Consider the following 14914-nt stretch of genomic DNA (forward strand, 5'->3'; position numbering starts at 1 on the left):
CCCAGCCTCGCTTCCACCAAGAGGCCAGAGCATCCCCCTTCCAGCTCAGGTGCCATCAGGGTCCCGTTCATACCCTCTTTTCTCAGCATCTTTCAACGACCTGTGCACTTTAGCAGCCTCCCCCGTGTGTGCTTACTGACCCCCATTTCTGAACCTCTGCTCCACCCATCAATTAAATCCTCTATTCTTCCCACTTGCCCTTCTCCTATGCAGATTCAAGTTTCTCTCCCGAGCATACAAGCAGCTAGAACCACACCGACATTGCAATTCCCCCCGCCTTCCTGGACGTCCCTTGCAAGGGACAAGACTTAAATCTGCCTTTGCAAATCGCAGCACTAGAGCACAAGGCTCCTGCCATCAGGCGAGACAGCCGACTCTCTCCATGGTGAGGCACTGTGCTGCTGCTTTTTAAACCCTGCAGCCCAGCAGCGATCCAGCATCGTGCCTGCTGAAGCTCTAAGGGGCTGGTGCAGGCAGCCAAAAGCCTCCCCACAAAGACAGCAAGTTATCCCCACCAGCCTCACTTCTGCACAGCTGCAGCTAACACGAGCCTTTCCATAGACTTCAGGAGGCTTTGACAGGGCTGAAACGCCACCCTCTCAGCAGTTGCTGTTCTGTAATTCAGCACAGCACTGCTTTGAAAAAATCTTCTCTGGTGCTGTTGTCCTGCAAACAGCATAATGAAGAATAATAAGCAGGTGCTTCTGAACACAAGCCCAGAACAGAAGGAGTATAAAACTACTATCAATGAAGCAATTAAGTAACCACACTATTCACTGTTTAGTGACAATCTTTATTAGACCTGACTTTGCACATTTTGGGGCTTCCTAGTAAGTATAAATATCAAAGTGCTGCCCCCCCCACCCCGCAGTAAGAAATCTTTAATTCTACCAAAAAACCCCCACAGTATTTCAAAGTTTATGCTTTTTAATACATATAATATGAAAAGGGCAAAAAATAAACAAAGATGAAAGACTAGCAGCAAAAAAAATTCTGTTTCTCTTTCAACAGTCTTTGCTTCCACATTTTTCTAGCAAATAGAGTATAAAGATAATTAAATCAATTTATCTATTAAATATCCTACCAAAAATATAACACTGTGTAAAGAAAGTTTACAGTAGAAAGTTGGGGGGGAGGAGGGAAAAAAAAAAGGAGAAAATAGTAGATTTAACATTAAAAATCTCAAGTGTAAACTTTGCTGCTGCTTTAAAATCAAAACCAACAAAAGTCACATGAGTATTTCCGTTTGGCTTAGGATCCAGGAAAATAAGAAAAGCTGATTTTTTTTTAAAGTGCTTAACCACCATATCCAAAAGTAATGACTTTCAGACCTACTTAACATGAATGTGCTCAAAAAGCCACCGCTTACAGTATAAAAGCTGTCATTCTGAAATGCTGCACATACAAACTGGCTTTATCTGCACGAATGAAAGATTCCTTTGAACAGCTCTCAATCATATGATGTCCCAAATCAATGTAATGCTATTAGAGCAGGCAGCTGAATAAGTACCAGAAAGTTGAAGTTTAAGAATAATAGATAAAAAAATACTTTTTTTCTTAAAAGGCAGCATGCCTCTCCCAGCCGAATGAAGGTACTGTTACACAAGAGAAACACAGTTTTATATCACTGTTGTAAACTACCTAAAACAAAGTGACTGCTGATCTAGTAATTCACATGTTACACAGAGGAAGACAGATACTGCTTTCTGATGAAACACAGAAAGGCAATCATGTGGGTGGGACCAGTTGCTAACACGGTATTTTACTTAATATTAAATATATTGTTTAATAAACTTGTTAAACTTGACTTCAAAGCCAATAGCATGTCCTAACAGAAGAAAAATAACAAATAAAAATAAAATTATTAATAAAACAAATTATTTGAAGAGCTTTAGAACTGTTTTTGTTACACTGTTATTTATTTGAGCCTTAGTGCAAAGGAAAAATCAACATTCTAGGCTCCAAAGTAAATCAAATATAACTATTTCATGAGGCATTTTGACAGACACCAGACACAGATTCCAAGAGAAATTTAATTTTTTTTTAGCTGTAATAACCATTCTTTTTTATCTCCAGGTTAGAAAATACATTGAACAATTGCAGCAAAGGCTCTGGCATTCCTTAACCTCAGGTAAAGTTATAAATAATTTAAACACTACCACTCTCCCAAATCAGAAATACAATAAACAAACTGAACTGCCACTATTGCTGCAGCCATCAAATTGTGCCCACAATTTGGTGCTGACAGCAGCACCACCCATCCCCGCAGTTATTGCACAAGTTTCTCCATCAGCTTTGGAGTTCTCCAAGTCTGAATTTGTTTACATCCATCTACTTAACAGGAATAATATTTTAAAACTATTTCTTGAAAGTCACCAATTCCCAACAGTATATTTATGTTCTTCAGAAGAGTTTTTAAGTAAGAGAACCTGCTGGTTCACTTACTGCTAAAACAGATACCTAGAAAATACAATTTTTACCCCACAACGTTCCTGTAAACACCTCTGTATTAAGCCACAGCAAGCTCTACACCAGTAAATTCAGCATCTCCAGTGACTTGACTTTACCTCACTTCTCTACAAAAACAAAAAACCACTAAAATGTTAGAATTAAAAAGGAAAGGAAATGGCATAGTAAACAGAGAGTGAAACTTTGTTACCCAAGCAGGTATGTAAAACTAGCTTCTGAAAATGTAAGATTTGAAAAGCAACGATTTTAGTGGCTAAAGTGTGCAAAAGACTAAATATGCCACCAGTTTAAGGGAAAACAGAATACTGTAGCCATCAATAATTACTATTCAAGTCCAGCACTGGCAGTTGTGCTGCTTTTGTTGCCATTTTAGACACTATATATTACCACTTTCTCTGCATATTTCATGCCTTTTTTTAACAGTTGCCAGCAGCATGACTTTTCAGTGGTATAGGAAAGATGGGAACTTTTTTAAAGGGTTCCTTCCATCCTAAGTCTGAATATTATGAGGAATTAAAAATAATGTTTTAAGCAGAAACATAAAACATGATTTGAAATTTTGTCTATCAAAATCCCCTCAAAAAGATTCAAAATCTCAGGTTTTTGTGAAACAAATATAGGAAAATACCATGCAAGGAAAGTGTAGCTGTTCTACTGATGTGAAGTACAAAAGCTTAGGAACAGAAAAACACAGCTTCAGCCCGAGACTGAAAAAAAACCCCACATATTTTTCAAAACCAGAGTCCATACAGTGTCACACAGCCCTGCCTTGTCATGTTTGTTAATATCCTCGCTTAGAAGTCAGACAGCATTTTGTTTAACTTGTGTTGCTCTGTATCATTACACTAAACCATAATTAACTCCTCTTTTGTGCCGGCCTCATTCCAACACAATTGTACCCACTGTATACCAGCAGCAGCTCTCAGGTTTTGTTTTGCAGCTCAGCTGTATTTTTCTTGGATGTTCACAAGATTGGCATTTGACTGGATGCGCTTGGCTAGAAAGGGAAAAATTATATGAAAATTAAACACAAAGAATTCCACAAAACTAGTCTCTCCACTCCCTCTATTTATCCGACACAGACTTGCAAACAGCTTTCTGTTCACATCCAGAAACTTTAATGAAAAGATATGGCTGAAGCTCTTTACTACCCTTCTTCAGGGGACAGCAGCAGACTAATAGTTGCTATTAGCGCCGTCAGCACAGCTGCAGGCAGATCTGGCTGGGCCTCCTCTCCCACAAGAGCCAAGCAAATCCCTGGCACCTCCCAATCCAACAGTGAAATGCCAACACCACCACTTACGCAAAATGAGTATCCGTTTCTTCTGCTTCGAGTGAAGGAAGCTACTAAGATAAAAAACAATAGGTAGGAAGAGAATAAAGGATGAAACTGCAATCACTGGGACTGTATCACTGCAGGGAAAAGAACAGTTGAAAGTCCTGCTCCAAAGCTTCCGAGTGATGTTCATCTAAAAGGAAAACAGAAGCAAACCATGAAAGCAAGCACATGTATTTTTTCTGTGCAGCATGGCATGGCAAACACTCTGGCCTCAAGACATGCAAGTGTTCAGGTATCACCTCAGAAAATTGCACTTGAACAGATCTCCCCTCAAAAGCAAGCAAATAGCTGGAAATGTTGAAACAAACTATTTAGATAGAGCCAAAATTTCACATCAAAACTTTTATAAGCTTCAAAAACATAACTGTACTCAGATACATGTTGACACTGCTGCATGCCTGTTTCCCAGAGAGCTCACTGTTAATCTGTGGGGACAGGGCTAATCCCATACTTTTGAGGAGCACTCCTTCAGCCCAGCCAGTTTAACCCCACAATATACCAAAGCTTTTTCCAAACATATGTCCTCAATGCTGAGGATCCCTAGAAACAGCTACTGTAATAAGGAATCAATTAACATACCAGCTAGAACAATAGCAGTAAAGCCTCACATTAAAAGCCAGAAGATTAAGAGATTTATTTTTTTTAAATCCATCTCCTTCACAGTAAAAAGAAATGAAGTGCAGCTACTCAAACTGGGATGGGCTCAGGAGATCAGGAGCTTCAAGTCACACTCCTGCGGCACTGCCCAAGGACAGGACCTCGCAGGACAGCCCCACCCAGCACCTCCAAACCATGGGACAACAGCCTGCTAAAGGCACTGCTGCCCCTACTGCCCCCTGCACAAAGGAAAAAGCAATCCTAGTATGAAAAGCACAAATGGCTGAGATTAATAAGGGGTATTAACAAACACTTACTGCATCTTCCACATCAATACACAAGTGTGCAGAGTGCGCAGATTCACCACCTTGCCTGTTCATCCTCTGCAGGTGGTTATACAGGTCATTCAATTTTGTGTAGGTTTCATTGCAGTTTTTGCACACTTCTGTGTAGTTATTCGGTGACAGATTGATGCCTTGCCCCTAGGGTTATAAAACTCCAAATGAATGACAGTTCAAGGCATTAAACAAAAAATTGGTTTGATTTGCTACTGCTGACATTGACAGGGACAGACTCTGCCATGCCAAGCAATTCTTTCCATCTGTGGCCTTCACCACTCCATGAATGCAATACAGGACACTTGAAAACAAAACTACAATCTCTGAAGCTATTTCAACCCAATAATGTCTGTACCAGCTACCCACTGACCACTGGGTTAAGCTCTAGTTTAATCACTTGAAGTTTTCAACAGGCCAGTCCACGCTGCTCCTGAACAAGGCCTATAAAGGCACATTTCCTAGAACACATTACCAAAGAAGCAGACAGTTTCCTCAAAGATTGTCCCATGCCCATTGAAGTAAACTCATTTCACTACTGAATGATCCTGAAATCTGGCCAGCTTCTGACTGAAATGGAATATGCAGTTTCTTAGGCTATATATGGCAATTTCTCTGAAGACAATTACCACATTTATTTTACTAAGGAAGTTATATTGTCTTTGCAATATGGCCAACCTTTAACTACAAGTAATTTTAACAGTCAAAAGAAATGATACAAGAACTAAAGGTGTCTGGTCCTTCTGAGCTAGTCCATATTATCGAAAGGATATTTAAAGACTGAATTTCTACATAAAAAAGACAACAATTCTACAAAGCAAGAGCATGCAGACATGCTGGTTTTTACTATGTAATTATCAACTATTGTGAATTCAGAAATTTTGATGTGAAGTAGCATTGCAATTACAGACAAAATGAAGTCAAGGTGAGTATCAATTAGAATTAATTTCAGGCACTCAGTCTGTAAACAACTGCATTTTACCATCATGGATTTATCTGCCTACAATTCACAAACTCAGCAGCAGTTTATTTGCCTAGTCTGCATCTATAGTTTATTCAGCATAAATAAATTTTGGTAGCAGTTAGAGGATTTAGTGTTTCTCCTAAATACACAGCTTAAATACCTGAAGGTTATGTTCAAAACATGTCAGAGATTTATTGAATAAATCCAGGAATTCTTCAGTAGAATTTGATAATCCCTCACTGTTATTCTTTAAACAATCTGTGTAAAAGAGAGAAAAAACATTGGGATATTTTAATTTCTAACATTTCTGCAGCCAGCAAGTCCCAGACACTCTACTCCTGCAAAAAGAGCTCTCAACCATAAAGGATTGGTCTAGTCAACACTGCAGTTTCCTCATCTGCCTGCCACTGATATCTCAGACCTGCTGACCTAATGCTTCATCGAGAACACATTTCAGAATTAATTGGCCTTGATTAAGTGAAAGATGAAGACTATCATCAAGAGCTTTCTGAAGAGGGGGACTGAATTATCTTTGGACTTCAAGATAAAACAAGACATTACTTTTATTTCCCAGCCCACAAATCCGGCTTAGCCCAGAAACAGTAACAGCCATTTTGTGGAAGCAGAAGCACCAGCAGCAGAGATGAAATGGAGAGCACCCAGGAAACAGCTAGACCATGAACACAATAGTAGAAATCACAGTGTAATTATTATTCTTTAAGAAAAGAGCTGAGCTTTTTACCAGATTTGACAGAAGCTCTGAGGCTTTCCTTCTAGTCATGGGCTCAACCCTATGTTACTGCTTCCATCCATGCTAGCCTACTTCAGGTGCTCTAATCAGCCAGACCTTTAAAAATAACATTATTTGAGGAATTTAAGAGTTCAGCAACAGCACCATGAAAGCAAGCCAACATCCTAGAAAACTCTCCTGAAAGTAGTAAGCATCATCAGTAGTTTTCTGACAGACTACTGCCCTCAGATTTTGGTCCTTACAAGAGAAAACACTCTTGGAGTGGCTATAGTTCAGGATTTGTATGTTATCTACTGGCTGCATTCAAATAAACACACACAATTCTGATCTGCGCAAATTTTAGGGGCTACGTCATCACAGAAGCAGGAGAGCTACAGAATGAGTCACGTACTTGCACAGTTGGCTGCCTCCCAGGTTTCATTGAAGAACTCCGAAAGGGTCACAACTATCTGCAGCCTGTCTGAGGTCAAGATGCTTTTGGCACAATTGTGGCTCTCAGAGGAATTCTAGAAATAAAAGGAAACAAGAAAGGAAGCAAACAAGTGTTAAAAATACAAAGGGGAATTTCTGAAATGTATTTTACACAAGCACATCTAAAACAATCACAACACATCACATCGATATTTCTGGAAAAGGCAGAGCAGAAGTGATAGAACAAAAATATTTTGATTCTCCAATTCATACTGTAAGCAACACAGCTTACTGCACACAATCCCTGCAGGTCTAGCAGGGCTGCATGCGAGTCAGTCAAAAATACACAAAAAAAAAAAAAGCAACATAAACACACAGACAAGACCTTCTCTGCCAGGTGGCTCACATTCATCCATTCCTGGGCCACAGTCCCAGGAGCCAGCTCAAGGCATGTACAGTCAGAGAAGAGGACAGGGTTTTTCTCATTAGACAAAAGGAATAGTTGAGGCAGCTGAACCAGCGGACTGGCCTCAAACAAACCAAGCCCAAACAGAAACAGCCTCCAAAGCTGCTGCACCAGCAGCAAACTTGCCCCAGTGCAGCAACACCAGGAAGAGTCCTCTGTGGAGCAGTGCCTGTGCTCACCCACCCAAGCATATGTCCAGGCCAAGCTCTCACCCTCCCCAAACACAGGTACCAAGCTCATCTGTCCTAGTGAGCACCCCCACTCTCAAAGCAGGCTCTGCCACAACTCTTACCACAACTTATTCTCTGGACCAAGCTCATAAAAACACACAGCGACTGTAAAAGCAGTTGCAGAATAAACAGGAAGTATTCTGATCAGAATTCAGATAGAGAAGCGTGACCTCCAGTCAGCTGACTCCTGTGCTCTAGCTCCTGGTGTCTGGCTGCTAAATTGACTTAAGCACTTCTCAAAATTGCCAAGGCTGCCAAAAGCCTCTTTGATAAGTGATGTGGGACACAGAAAAAAATAATCTCTTTAATGAGAAATTTGTTCCTTACAGTGCTTTACAAGAGATCCAGTTTTTGCCTCTCTTTGTTAAAATGGGAAGGGGAGGTTAAATAAGAACTTTCCCCTGGAGGCTCAATTGCAGAAGTCAAGTATTGCCACATCTGGTAACTCCCACACTTGCCCGCTTTCATTTCTACTAAATTACAGATAAGCAAGAATGTTGTTTATGCAGGAAACTCTGGTTGCTTCACAAAGGCTGTGAAGCTTCCACACCACCTGGGCTCATGAGTAGGAAAAAGCACTTTACCAAAACTGAATCACACAGACCTAAATCATTCCTTAAATAAAGTTTGCCTAATTGATTCTTTCATTAGCCTGGTGAGAAGGATTTTATATTTCAGAGATGTCCAAAACTCAAACCGACCTGCTCCTGTCACACTGCACCCTTAACTACTGTTAAGATAGAAACATCAGATACCTGATTAATTGTAATCAGGGGCTGAGGTTGCAAGAGGCCACCTCCTTTATTCACCTCCTTTATTCACCTAGTTAGTTAATCCACACACAGAAGGAAAGCCAACAAAAGTGCCTTCCAGACCACACAGTGGACATGTCTTCCCAGGCTGCTAGTACACAAGCACAGCAGCTGCAATGAGTTCATACGTATTCTAAGTACCACAACACATCTGGCTACTTAATCCTAGCCAAAATACCATGGTAAAAGTACTCAAGAGAATTACACATTAAATTTCTCACTTTCACACTACCTAGTCACTGGTGTGAAACAGCTTCCAGAAAAGAAACAAACAGACCACAAGTTTGCAAACTAAATCAAGAGACCACTGGCTACATATTTGCCCTGGAGAGGACAATTACCAAGGGAAATGCACGCACCATTCCAATACAAGCACTGGCGTGGTGAGGGGAAATAGGAAAACAATCCAAAACACTATCCCAAAGCAACCCTAATACTTCTCTAATGACAGCAAACTGTGCAGTGAAGTGGTTCACAGGCCACTGTGGCACCTACGTATCACCTGGGCATAAAGAGCAACAGATTTTTCTCATCAATGGCAATTCTAAATCTTGGAATTCAGAAATCCCAAGACTGAAAGCACAATCCAGGGTACATACTCCATATTAACTTGCTCTCTGTCTGTTCTCTTACCAGGGCACCCACTTTTAGCCATCATCACAGAACAAAGGCCCTTTTGTCCGATTCACTAATGTCATCCTCACATTATCCCAGGAACTAACTTTTACAAATGGATCAGCTCGATGGAGGATGTAAACAGAAAACCCAGCTTCAAAGTTCTCCCAGCAGCAGGGTGCACTGACCCCCGCCAGTGCTCAGGCTTTCTACACTCTCTCCCATCAGCTTTGGAGCCGAGAACACTGTGACACGGCTCCTCACAAGATGATGCGCCTCACTCGCCACAGCTTCACAGACTATCCATTTCCCGGGAAGTGCCAGGCAGCTGAGCTCTAGTAGTGCTCCCCATTAGGGCCCATACAACCCATGAGCCAGAGCACTGCTTTAGCCATTGCTACATCAGCAAGAACAACTCAAGTGTTTCCACTCGCGCCGCTTTCTCTGCGGGTGGAGCCACTTGCCCCCAGCCACGCAGGAGCGAGCGGCACGGCCCGTGCCACAACAGAGCAAAAGGAGGTGGCCGTCTCTGGCAGCGGCGCTTCCCAGACACCCCCAGCCTCTGCCAAACTGCCCTGCGGACCCCAGCGAGGCTTTCAGCCTGCCTTCCCGAGGATCCCACCGCCACCTGGCGTGCTCCGGCACCGCTCTCACAGGTCCGGAAGCCTCAAGGAAAGGGGCCAGGCCCCCAGCCCGCCCCGGCAGCCACGCACCCCCCTCGGCCCCACGGACGCACCCCGACGGCGCGGGCGATGCTGCCGTACTGTGCGAGCAGGCGGCGGTAGTGGCCGTGGCAGCCCTGGCACAGCCGCACCGGGCGGGCGCGCCGGCCCAGGCAGCCCGTCAGCGCCGCGCTGCCCTCCGCGAAGGCGGCCAGGAGGCTGCGACACTCGGGCTCCAGCTCGGGCAGGTCGCCGGGCAGCCCCGCGTCCCACAGCTCCTCCGCCAGCTCCTGCGCCAGCTCCAGCGCCGGGGTCTGGCGCGGCCCCGCGGCGGCGGCGAGGCCGAGCAGGGCGAGGGCGAGCGCCAGCGCCGGCAGCAGCGCCCGGCAGGGACACCACGGCGGCGCCATGGCGGCCGCGCCGAGGAACCGGAAGCGCCGCGCCGGGAAAGAGCCGGCCCTCGCCCCGGGGCGCCGCCGCTGATTGGCCGATGGGAGGCGGGGCGGGGAAAGGGGCGGGGAAGGGGGCGTGGCCCAGACGGGGATCCCCGGGGCGGCGCGGGAGCTCATCCCGGGCTCATCCCGGGCTCATCCCGGGACACGGCGCTGGGGTGTCCCCAGGGCCCGGAGTGTGTGCAAGCTGTGCTTGTGCCCGCGGGATGTACCTGCTTCGGACGCATCCTCCTCCGCGGGGAGCGCGGTTTCTGTGCCATGCGTTTTATCCAGGCCATACTCTCTTCACCCGAGGAGGGATTTTAAGGGTATCTGTCGTATGGGAAGTGACTTTAAAATATGCTCAAATACAGCAACAATTTAAGGGTAGAAAATCCCCCAAACAGAGAAAGAAATTATGACGGAGAAATAAACTGCAACTTTCTGCAAACAAGTTATTTCCCACGTTTTGTCTGAAGTTGGACACATTTGCTGGTACCTGGCTCCAAACTTCCCGTGGCAGACTTTGAATAAAACCACAGCCACCAAAGGAAAACTCTTTGCGGAGCGGGAGGGGTGAGCAGAGCAGGGGGTAGCCCCTCCCGGGGGTTGAAGTGCCAGGCTATCCGATAACTCTGTCTGGCAGCACCTTGACCCCGTGCCCGTTCCTTCGGCCTCAAGCTCTTTTCAGCCGCTTCCTCGGTCTTCTCACCGAGTCTGGGGTTTGCAGCGCTTTGGTAAGGCACACATCAGAGAAATGAAGGAGAGCCCGCGATTCCATAGCATGGTGCCTTCGGGAATAACGGAGCCAAGCAGGAATGGCCCCTGCTCGGGGCCATTTTTTTGCAGCCGTGGGGGCACACAGTGCTGGCCGACAGTGCCGTGACAGTTTTGGCAGCTGCTGGGAGCTCAGGACTGTTTGAAGTGGCTCCCAGAGCAGCCAGTTGCACCCAGCGCCACCAGCACCGTGTCACCTGGCCCACCTGGCGCTGGCTTGCGCCAGTCATGCAGTAAACGTCACGGCATGGAAATATCCAAGACAGATTTGTGAAAACACAGAAGTAAAAGGTGGTGATACAGATGTTATCAACAGGCAGGGAGCACACCACAGAGAGTTGTCCTTCTCTGAGTGTCCTGAATGCCTCAGCTTTGAAGAACTGGCTTTTAAAGTAATGAATGAAACAAATGAAAACCACGTCATGAGTATGACACACACAAACGTGGCGGTGTGGTCAAAAATGTACCACGCTGTCTGTACTTCCAGATGACCAGGGCAAGGGCCCTGGTTTGGGTGCCAGACCTTTCCTGAGCCTTGCTGCCCAGGCTCAAGGCAAGTCCCGCCGAGGTCTTCTCCAAGGCCAGGCAATACCTTCCCGCACAGCGCCTGCTGGTTTGGGCACCGCATCTAGCAAGTGGAAGCCTGAGGCTGCGTAGCAGGACGCGTGTGCCCAGGTGGCCCCGGCGACAGAAGATTGTCACCTTTCCGCGGCTCCCAAACAGAGGTGCAGCCAAAGCACCGAGAAGCCCTGGGGCGGCGGCGCTGCCGGCACCAAGCCGGCTCCCGCAGCCCTGAGACGGGGATAGGAGCTGCTTGCCGCCCCTAAGCCACCCTCGGGTCTGCCGGAGTCCAGAGAGCCCCGTTTGCCCGAGCCGGGAGCGGGGTGTCCCCGCAGAGAGGGGTGTCCCCGGAGAGAGAGGTGTCCCCGCACAGAGAGGTGTCCCCGCACAGAGAGGTGTCCCCGCAGAGAGAAGTATCCCCGCAGAGAGAAGTATCCCCGCACAGAGGGGTGTCCCCGCACAGAGAGGTGTCCCCGCACAGAGGGGTGTCCCCGCAGAGAGAGGTGTCCCCGCACAGAGGGGTGTCCCCGCACAGAGAGGTGTCCCCGCACAGAGGGGTGTCCCCGCACAGAGGGGTGTCCCCGCACAGAGAGGTGTCCCCGCACAGAGGGGTGTCCCCGCACAAAGGGGTGTCCCCGCACAGAGGGGTGTCCCCGCACAAAGGGGTGTCCCCGCACAGAGGGGTGCCTGCCCGGGGCTGGGCGGGGGCGGCACGGCCGGGCTGTCCGCATCCCCCGGGAGAGGGCAGCAGCACTCCCGCGCATCTCCCCACCGAGGGGCCGCGGGGCTGCAAAGGGACCTCGGCCTGTCCCACACCGCCCCGACAGCAGCTGCACCCCGGGGGAGCGGTGCAAACACGCCCCAGGCCAGCTCTCGGCATCCTCACCGGGGCTGTCCCTGGCGTGGGTCTGCGGGCACCGGGAGGGACCGGCTGGCGGGGGCAGAGCTGCGCCTTCATCTCGCAGATCGAGGGGGATGCGCTTTCCCACGTCTTAGGAGACTTCCATATTCTGCTGTGAGATAATATGTTCTTCCTGCGTGTGAAAACTAGACTCGGAGGGTGTGGAGAGGGAAAAAAAAATGAAGGGAAAATGGAGAAATAAAAATTTTGAAAAAGAAAAAGGGAAGGGGGGAGAATAAAGAAAAAAAAAGTTCAAGAGTTTCAGATGAGATCTCTGAGGCGTAACCAGTTGCTGCAGATCAATAAGGAAGATGTTTGGTCACTAAGTGCTTCTCCTTTTTATCAAAAATAAACGTGACACTACAAAGCAAAAAATTAAAAAGTCACTAATTTTTTCAGCTGTGGTTCAGAACTGGGCTTGAAGAAGGCGTGGTCCTCTGATAATAGATAAATTTTGCTACCAAGCAGAAACAGGCATTTACACTGAGAACTTGGCTGTCAAGCTCATTCGGTTAATTTTGTTATAGACTTGGTGCCATTACCTTTCTGCTCGACCTCATCAAAGGGGTTGCACTCACAAGCAGGATTCGGCCTTGGCCAGCAAATCTCAGAAATATTGAAGAATACCAAAAATCTTGTGTGGGTATACCCAATTATTTTTGAAAACACATCCAAGTGTTTCAATACCTGCCCTGACTACAGGCAAGAGCATTATTCTGCAGAAGGAAAAAATCTTACCTTTAAAGTGCAGAAACAGAACAGAGAAAATGAGTATTGATTTCCTATGCCATCTTGCTGGATCTGAGGAGATGGCAGTGTAAGCCAGGCAAAATGAACAGTTTGAAGGTGTGAACCTGTTTTTTCTCCCTCTGATTATCAGTCTCCCTGTTTCCTTCAGTGCTCTTTCACCTGAGTTATGCCACTGTGAGCTGAAAAACAAGCTCTTTTTTCAAGTTTTCTTGTTATCTTTGAAGGATGATGGTTTGGATAAAACCTTTACACCAGAGGGCTGGAAAAAGAGGAACAGACCATAAATGTCAAGGCAGTGCCAGAAAATTAAGTGATGACTAAGAGTGAAAGGAGTCAGGGTTGACTGGAAGGCTGGGTGCTTGGCGAGTGCAATGGCCTCTGTAAGGGAAACTGGGGCAGGCAGCAGCTCAGAGGGAAGGAAGAAAGGGGGAAAAGGGCTCTGCCTCCTAGGCCAGAACTGCTGCACAGGAGACAGACTACCCATCTTCTGAAATAAGGGCTGGAGGTGTGAGGGTTGTCCACAGAGAGGTGTTTCTGGCATTGCAGAAATGAAAATATTTTTAAATCTTGGCTAATTTCACTGAAAATATTATAAAAGATTACAAAGCTCAACGTGAAAACAGGATCAGTGTATTACATCTATTCCCTGCCTACAGAAAGCTTTTCCTCTTGCTCTCCATCACAGTCATGCACCTCCCTTCTAATTCATGGGGCCATTGTCGGCTCCTTCATGTCCTGGTTGTGGCTGATGCCAAAGCCTAACTGTGGGTCATCTGATTAAATTACTGTTTTCCGGATTCTACAGAGAATCAGAAAGCGGTTCAGGAAACAGTAGCACATATGTGATTAATAAAGGGCACATGCACATCTTCATCACACCCTTGACAATGAACTTGTGAGGAAATAAATATGTTAAATGTACTGTCAGCCTGTTGAGGCATTTTTTGGTTAGCTGCAAGTCAAAATCACCCTGGCAATACTGTAGAGTTGGTATGAGCCAATTCCTATTTTCAAAAGATTGTGTGAGCTTTGTTTAAAAGAGATTGACAAAGACTTTTCTATCTGCACTATTTCTGACCAGCCTGAGCCACTGCGCTTGCTAGCACTGTCCATTTGGTGCATTATTTTTCTATGTGGATTGCAAAGAATATGAAAACCTTCTCACTCAGAGCAAGAAGATAGAGTCACACCTGCACTAAACCATGAAAAATGAGCAAAAGGACTCAAAAGTCAGGAAAACAAAAAGCAGTTGATTCACAATAATTTCAGTCCTTAATTCAGAAATTCCCAAAATCTATCCATGTCTTTGCAAATCAGATGCCAAATCCTGTCTGGAGGTTTTAGGACCAATAATGTTGCATCAGCCCCTTGGAAGTCAGGGAAGATCAGATACTGGAAAAGTGAAGACACACTCAGGATCATTCTCTGGGTAAAGACAAGAAAGAATCACCAACTATAACTTCTTCAAAGTTATACTTACAGAAAATGTGTATCAGTGCCTCATACAGAATGTGTTTTTAGGAATGTTCTGCAAATTGGTTTATTCTCTGAATTGCTAAATGAAATAAGGGAACACTCCTAGCACCGCAATTTTTCAAAGAGCTCTGGCTAGGTCTATGGTGCCAGGCTGTCCAACTCAACTGCAATGTGTCTGCCTTGGGCAATTCTATGGAAAATTATGAAACAGGCTCTTAGCTCACCTAAGCCAAATCACCACATTCTCAATTTGGAGAATCACGAATCTACTCCATGTTAGAGTAAGGTTTAGGGTTGGATGCTACCTAGTTCTCCCTCCTTTTTGCTAGCTGTTCACTTCAGGAGGGGCTGGACCCACTCTTGACAT

At 45.9% G+C, this 14914-nt stretch overlaps 1 protein-coding gene across 1 annotated transcript; it reads right to left on the reverse strand.

Moving 5' to 3' along the window:
• Positions 1 to 3172: 3172 nt before the first annotated feature.
• Positions 3173 to 10076, reverse strand: OSTM1 (osteoclastogenesis associated transmembrane protein 1). The gene is made up of 6 exons (XM_068184199.1): positions 9726 to 10076; positions 6847 to 6961; positions 5865 to 5962; positions 4723 to 4887; positions 3773 to 3938; positions 3173 to 3466 (listed from the first exon to the last, which is right to left on the reverse strand). Exons 1-6 carry the CDS (start codon positions 10059 to 10061, stop codon positions 3411 to 3413), a joined length of 936 nt encoding a protein of 311 aa, XP_068040300.1. The 5' UTR covers positions 10062 to 10076; the 3' UTR covers positions 3173 to 3410.
• Positions 10077 to 14914: the final 4838 nt, after the last annotated feature.

Source organism: Anomalospiza imberbis, chromosome 3, assembly GCF_031753505.1.
Source record: "Anomalospiza imberbis isolate Cuckoo-Finch-1a 21T00152 chromosome 3, ASM3175350v1, whole genome shotgun sequence".
Classification (NCBI taxonomy): domain Eukaryota; kingdom Metazoa; phylum Chordata; class Aves; order Passeriformes; family Viduidae; genus Anomalospiza; species Anomalospiza imberbis.